This window comes from Tachypleus tridentatus, chromosome 2, assembly GCF_004210375.1.
Source record: "Tachypleus tridentatus isolate NWPU-2018 chromosome 2, ASM421037v1, whole genome shotgun sequence".
In the NCBI taxonomy this organism is placed as follows: domain Eukaryota; kingdom Metazoa; phylum Arthropoda; class Merostomata; order Xiphosura; family Limulidae; genus Tachypleus; species Tachypleus tridentatus.
In genome coordinates, this window is record NC_134826.1 from 8,837,660 (window position 1) to 8,844,705 (window position 7,046).

General features: G+C 30.6%; 1 protein-coding gene across 1 annotated transcript; it reads left to right on the top strand.

The window, feature by feature from the left end:
• Positions 1-336: 336 nt before the first annotated feature.
• LOC143235204 (unconventional myosin-Ie-like) lies at positions 337-6,683 on the top strand. The gene is made up of 6 exons (XM_076473140.1): positions 337-501; positions 1,132-1,246; positions 1,531-1,700; positions 4,800-4,859; positions 5,818-5,903; positions 6,549-6,683. The coding sequence occupies exons 1-5, from the start codon at positions 418-420 to the stop codon at positions 5,833-5,835; spliced, it is 447 nt and encodes a 148-aa protein (XP_076329255.1). The 5' UTR covers positions 337-417; the 3' UTR covers positions 5,836-5,903; positions 6,549-6,683.
• Positions 6,684-7,046: the final 363 nt, after the last annotated feature.

A 7,046-nucleotide genomic window follows, 5' to 3' on the forward strand; every position in this document is an offset into this window, starting at 1 on the left:
TCTAGTGACAGTTACAAATGTTTATAGTAATCTATTTAACTTCTAGTGACAGTTACAAATGTTTATAGTAATCTAGTTTACTTCTAGTGACAGTTACAAATGTTTATACTAATCTAGTTTACTTCTAGTGACAGTTACAAATATTTAGAGAACTTGTATAGAAAAAAACTAATGATGTAGGTTATGTGATTCTTTGGTCCAATTCTCACATCTCATCTTGTGGGTTTGAGAACACACATGAAGAGAACCACTTTCTTACAGATATTGCTTTTGTATAGCTCATTTCAATCCAACAAAACTCGCTGTGTTATTAATTTACTACTCATTTAATAAGTTTCTGTGTTATTTACCTACAGGTATTCAATTTTGACAAAGGAGACCTGGCCCAGTTGGCAAGGAGACATCAGAAAAGGAGTAATGCATATTTTGAATCATGCTGACTTAGAAAAGGATGAGTATCAGCTGGGTACAACTAAACTCTTTATCAAGGCTCCAGAATCAGTAAGTTTATTGTGGTATTGTTGTTCTCAAATATTATGTCCTGTTTGACAATTGATGTCTTTTTCAGAACCTAGAAGCAGTGAATTAATTACCCTGAAATATTATGCCCTATTTAGTTACAGTGAGTCATATTGCAACCTCTATCAAAGCTTTATAATTAATAAGTTGATCATTATTTATTATTATTAAATATTATGCCTCGTTGTAATATATCCAATCATACTGTAGCTTCTGTCAACTAGTACTTTTATCTAGTCTATTTCTGTACGATGGGTTCTACTCTTTGTTTTGTTACATCCTTTGTCTTCTGACTGTTTCATTTCTTTACAACTCTAATATCACTTTAAAATATTACCAGTATATTTTCTTCTCACATTCTTATTGATGTAGTTAGTAATTCCAGTCAGCAGTCGTGCTATTATTAATTTTTACTTCCTGTTTCAGGAAATTTGTTTACTGTCACTTACTTTCATTAAGCATTTTAAGTCAGTTCTAGTGATTGTTTAAAGTAAATGTTATTTACCTAACACAAGTAGAATGAACTTACAATGTAAAGTTAAGTAGTGTATCACTATGTTTGACTGTAAGCAGTAATTTGTTGCATTTTAATAACATTTGGTATTTGTTTAGCTTTTTCTTTTGGAAGAAAGAAGAGAAAGAATGTATGACAGTTATGCACGTGTGATACAGAAAGCTTTCCGACGTTATGTAGCAAGAAGACACTACATGAAACTGAAAACACAAGGTGGGACAATAAACCAAACATTTTGAACAGCATATGCAATGTAAACATATATATATATATACTTTCATTACATTTATTAATAAATATTGCTATAATATTTTGATTAATATTTAGCTGAAATATAACAGTCTAAAGGTATGTAACTTACACAATGTATTGTAGATGTCTTGAGTGAATCATGCAGACAAGAAACTGTTTGAAAACTGGTGGTTGTCTTAGTTTGCTATCAGTATTTCAATGTACTTTACTTTTTCATGTTTTACAAAAATCTTCATGTTTCTTAGCTGCTGATTTACTCTATGGAAAGAAGGAAAGAAGACGTTACAGCATTAACAGAAATTTTATTGGCGACTACATTGGTTTGGATGAGTTTCCTGCAATCCGTGTTCTTGTCGGAAAAAGAGAGCACATAGAATTTGCTGGCACAGTTAAAAAGTTTGACAGGAGGTTTAAGGTATCCCAAGATTTGTTGACCAGAACTATTTACATATTAATAATAGATTTTATCAAATAGCCAGACCAGGGTAACTTTTATGTTGGTATCAATGATTTTGTGAGTGAAAAGTTTTAAAAGAATCATTTTCTTGAAGCGTGTAGCTATTAATGAACCTATTATTATTATTATTATTATAGATAAATAAAAATAATAATGTGTGTAATATATATATATAAATTATAGATATATAAAATCAATAATACCTGCGTAATATATATTATAGATAAATAAAAATAGTATCTGTGTAATATATATATTATAGATAAATAAAATAATAATATCTGTGTGATATATATATTATATAAATATATTTTAAAAGAAAGATAAGAAATTGGTTCAATTGTCACATGCATCAGTAACTGTATTTTCAGGTTGGGCCAGACATAGCAAAGCAGTTAGGGTGCTCAACTTGTTATCTGAGGGTGGTGGGTTCGATTTCCTGTAATACCAAATTTGCTCGCCCTTTCAGCTGTTGGGGCATTATAATGTGATTGTCAGTCCCACCACTTGCTGGTAAAAGAGTAGCCCAAGAGTTAACAGTGGGTGGTGATGACTATCTTCCTTCTCTCTAGTATTACACTGCTAAATTAGGGCTGGCTAGTTCAGGTAGCCTGTGTGTAGCATTGCACAAGCTTCCAAAAACAAACATACATTTTTGTGTCATTTCAAATACATATGTAAACTTTGAGTGAGTATAATGCAGTAGGGACAATAATTTTACTTTTCCTGTAACAGTAATTAATATTATAAATGTAACGCACTGTTATATACTCCAGTGATTGGCCTGTTCTGCATTTGTTTTTACTGATACCTTAAGCAGTTGCTGTGGATGTTTAGCTGTAAACATTCTTTTTTGGTACTGAATGTAACAGATGTAGTGTTGATGACATTATAACACATGTAATGCACATGATCTTATGACACATATAGATCAGATGACATAATACATTCATCTGTGGTTTTACTTTGTGGTTTGCTTTAAAAGATACTGTACTTCTTTTGGTTTTTCAAGAAAAGTATATCTCAATCTCAAAATAAGAATTATTAACTTCTAGGTTAAAACTGTTGTATGAAGTTTGACAATTAACTTCTAGGTTAAAACTGTTGTATGAAGTTTGACAATTAACTTCTGGGTTAAAACTGTTGTATGAAGTTTGACAATTAACTTCTGGGTTAAAACTGTTGTATGAAGTTTGACAATTAACTTCTAGGTTAAAACTGTTGTATGAAGTTTGACAATTAACTTCTGGGTTAAAACTGTTGTATGAAGTTTGACAATTAACTTCTGGGTTAAAACTGTTGTATGAAGTTTGACAATTAACTTCTAGGTTAAAACTGTTGTATGAAGTTTGACAATTAACTTCTAGGTTAAAACTGTTGTATGAAGTTTGACAATTAACTTCTGGGTTAAAAATGTTGTATGAAGTTTGACAATTAACTTCTGGGTTAAAACTGTTGTATGAAGTTTGACAATTAACTTCTGGGTTAAAACTGTTGTATGAAGTTTGACAATTAACTTCTGGGTTAAAACTGTTGTATGAAGTTTGACAATTAACTTCTAGGTTAAAACTGTTGTATGAAGTTTGACAATTAACTTCTGGGTTAAAACTGTTGTATGAAGTTTGACAATTAACTTCTGGGTTAAAAATGTTGTATGAAGTTTGACAATTAACTTCTGGGTTAAAAATGTTGTATGAAGTTTGACAATTAACTTCTGGGTTAAAACTGTTGTATGAAGTTTGACAATTAACTTCTGGGTTAAAACTGTTGTATGAAGTTTGACAATTAACTTCTAGGTTAAAACTGTTGTATGAAGTTTGACAATTAACTTCTAGGTTAAAACTGTTGTATGAAGTTTGACAATTAACTTCTGGGTTAAAACTGTTGTATGAAGTTTGACAATTAACTTCTGGGTTAAAACTGTTGTATGAAGTTTGACAATTAACTTCTGGGTTAAAACTGTTGTATGAAGTTTGACAATTAACTTCTGGGTTAAAACTGTTGTATGAAGTTTGACAATCAATGAAAGTATAGAGAAAAAAAAATTGAAACATTTTAAATGTTACAAATATTTGGATGAATTTGATTGGATATTCAGATGAATTTCTGAATTTTCTTTTATAAAACTATATTTAGAGGGAGAATTCCTGGACATTACAAAGGGAGAGAAAATACTACATTTGGACACACAAAAAAGACAGAACAAGAAACAGAAATTGTGAAAGAAAAGGACAAGAAATAAAATAAAATAAAGAATAGAATGAAACAGAACATGAGCCTAAAGATCTCACATAACACAAGCAAGACTGTGTTTGTGATCCATTACAGACATGAAACTAAAGATCTCACATAACACAAGCTAGACTGTGTTTGTGATCCATTACAGACATTAGCCTAAAGATCTTACATAACACAAGCTAGACTGTGTTTGTGATCCATTACAGACATGAGCCTAAAGATCTCACATAACACAAGCTAGACTGTGTTTGTGATCCATTACAGACATGAGCCTAAAGATCTCACATAACACAAGCTAGACTGTGTTTGTGATCCATTACAGACATTAGCCTAAAGATCTTACATAACACAAGCTAGACTGTGTTTGTGATCCATTACAGACATGAGCCTAAAGATCTCACATAACACAAGCTAGACTGTGTTTGTGATCCATTACAGACATGAGCCTAAAGATCTCACATAACACAAGCTAGACTGTGTTTGTGATCCATTACAGACATGAGCCTAAAGATCTCACATAACACAAGCTAGACTGTGTTTGTGATCCATTACAGATTTATGTATTATAATAGAAAGACACTGATATTTAGAAGTACAGTGAAAAGAATGCTTTTGAGTTATCTTTCAATTTGTGAGTGTAAGAATATTATGGTGGGTTTGTCGTCATGTATTAGCATAGTGAATGATTGTTAAGTTTCATTTCATTGCTAACTTACCAATGTTAAATTGCAATTTAAGATTGAATTTGAATGAAGTTGCTAAAAATATTTGTGGTTTTTCACTCATTGACTCTGTTATGTTTGAAATTTTATTTGTTAGATCACAAAACGAGATTTGGTATTAACACAAAAGTGCCTTTACCTCATTGGAAGAGAAAAGGTTGGTATAACTTTTAATGTAATTTGGTTTGGATTAAATTAACTGGCTTTATAGGAGTAAACTTGTGTCACTTGTAATGAAGTGGAATTGAAGCTACCAGTAACTCTCAAAGTCCACAGAATACTAGTGAAAATGTCATGTCTTGCTCGTGTTATACATATTTTTGTAAACACAGATATTACTTAAGAGATTTGATGAAGAATAAGAAATAATTTCTTTCATATTAAAAATTTTAAAACTTTTGTGTGATGTATGTAATAATTTTAGTTATTTTGATACTAGGGTAGGATTTTCAGTAGGACGTGAAAAATGTTTCTGTTAAAAATTAATTTAATTGTTCTAGAAATGGATAATAACTAGAAATATATTAAATATGAAAGGAACTGCTATTTGTATCACAGAAATCTGTAAATCACTATCCAATGTTTTAAAAGCAAATATTCCTTCTTGAAGGTTAAATTTCTAAATAATGTAAAGAAGTGATGTCAATCTTCCAAAAATGTTTTCATGTTTGTTTTAGGCTGGGCATGACCAGGTGGGTTAAGGTGTTCAACCCGTAATCTGAGGTCGCAAGTTCAACTCCCGTTGCATCAAACATGCTCGCCATTTCAGTTATTGGGGCATTATAATGTACTGTCAATCCTACTATTCATTGGTAAAAGAGTAGCCCAAGAGTCGGCAGTGGGTGGTGATGACTAGCTGTCTTTCCTCTAGTCTTACACTGCTAAATTAAGGATGACTAATACAGATAGCCCTTCTGTAGCTTTGTGTGAAATTCAAAAACAGACATGTTTGTTTTATATAATTTGTACTTCGTTCTGTTACTAGTATGATAGTGTTGTTATTTGTGTGTTTTCAGTAATGATTTTTAAAACAGTTAAAGATTTTATTACTTTTCTCATGTTTAAATTCATAAATATTTACATAAAGTAATGATTGTTAACTTCTTTCATATTAGGTTAAAAAAAGGACCTGAGAAAGGACTTGTGAAAGAAGTGATTAAAAGAAAATAGAACTTGAAAATATCAACCAGATATCAGTTAGGTACATATTTTCATTTCTTTTATGTGCATGCATTAATTTTTAATGTAAACATTATAAAGGTTTAACAAAGTTAACTTTAGTTGAACTTTTAACAGTTTTTTCCCTTTTAACATAAAATTTTCCATTAGTTCTGTGTTTCTATGAAAAACTATTATAATGATTAAAATGTTTGAAGTAAAATGATTCATTTTAACTGTTCCTAAACAGAATTTACAACTAAATAAAGGCATGAAGGTATTGTGTTCTATCTGTTACAATAAGATTGACTTACACATATGGTAATCACAGTACATTACTGTGTCCTTTATTAATGAATCGATTTTGTTTTGGAAATTTACCAAATGTTTACACTTACAACTGTTAATTATTTCTTCCACTGAAATGGTACTTCAAAGAACATACCTCTTGTCTTCATGATTAAATTAAAACTGTTTAAATAAAATAAAAGTAAAGTTGGATCTTTCCTGGCTACTTGTTTCTGGATAAATGTTTTTGCTAACTCAAGGAAAACCTCAACATGGAGCATTAGCAAAATAAGGAACACTCTAGCATTGTAATTCATTTTCTATGTCACAGTTGCTTGTTTTATGAGACAGAATATCAGTTGCTAGAGAAAACTTAAGTTATATGGAATTCCTCTTACAGCACACATCAAGATGACTTGTTAGTCATTCAGGTGAAAATGACTATGACAGTCTTCTAGAATGTATGTTTAAGACAGAACTTTTGACTGTGCTTGACAAAACCTTTCATAAAAGGTTTGAGAAAGCTTTGCCTCTGAGTTTTCTGACAGGTAAGAATTAATACTAAAGTGTTTAAAAGGAATAATTGGGCTATCATAATTTGAAATGTGTTTTATATGGAACTTTATATGTGCAGATGTAGTAAGTGAATTAATAACCTGAAATGTTTGTTCTCAAAGATATAGAAGTTGTTGAATAAAGTACTCTATTATTTACTGTTTTATAGTTGCTTGCGTAACTATACCACACACACGGAGACATGTGTATACACACCTGGTAGTAATGTGTAATGTGTAATTACAAAATGAGAACATAACGTGTATAAGTCAACAAAACTTATCAACAACTACAAAACAATGAAGTGAAAACATTTTAAAATGTAATCCAAAAACTCGCAAAA

What these genes read in the sequence shown, in the direction of transcription:
- LOC143235204 (XM_076473140.1), top strand. Translation starts at nt 418, where the DNA reads ATGCATATTTTGAATCATGCTGACTTAGAAAAGGATGAGTATCAGCTG. An exon ending in TTATCAAGGCTCCAGAATCA is followed by an intron (nt 502 to 1,131) that starts GTAAGTTTATTG and finishes GTATTTGTTTAG; the next exon opens with CTTTTTCTTTTGGAAGAAAG. An exon ending in CATGAAACTGAAAACACAAG is followed by an intron (nt 1,247 to 1,530) that starts GTGGGACAATAA and finishes CATGTTTCTTAG; the next exon opens with CTGCTGATTTACTCTATGGA.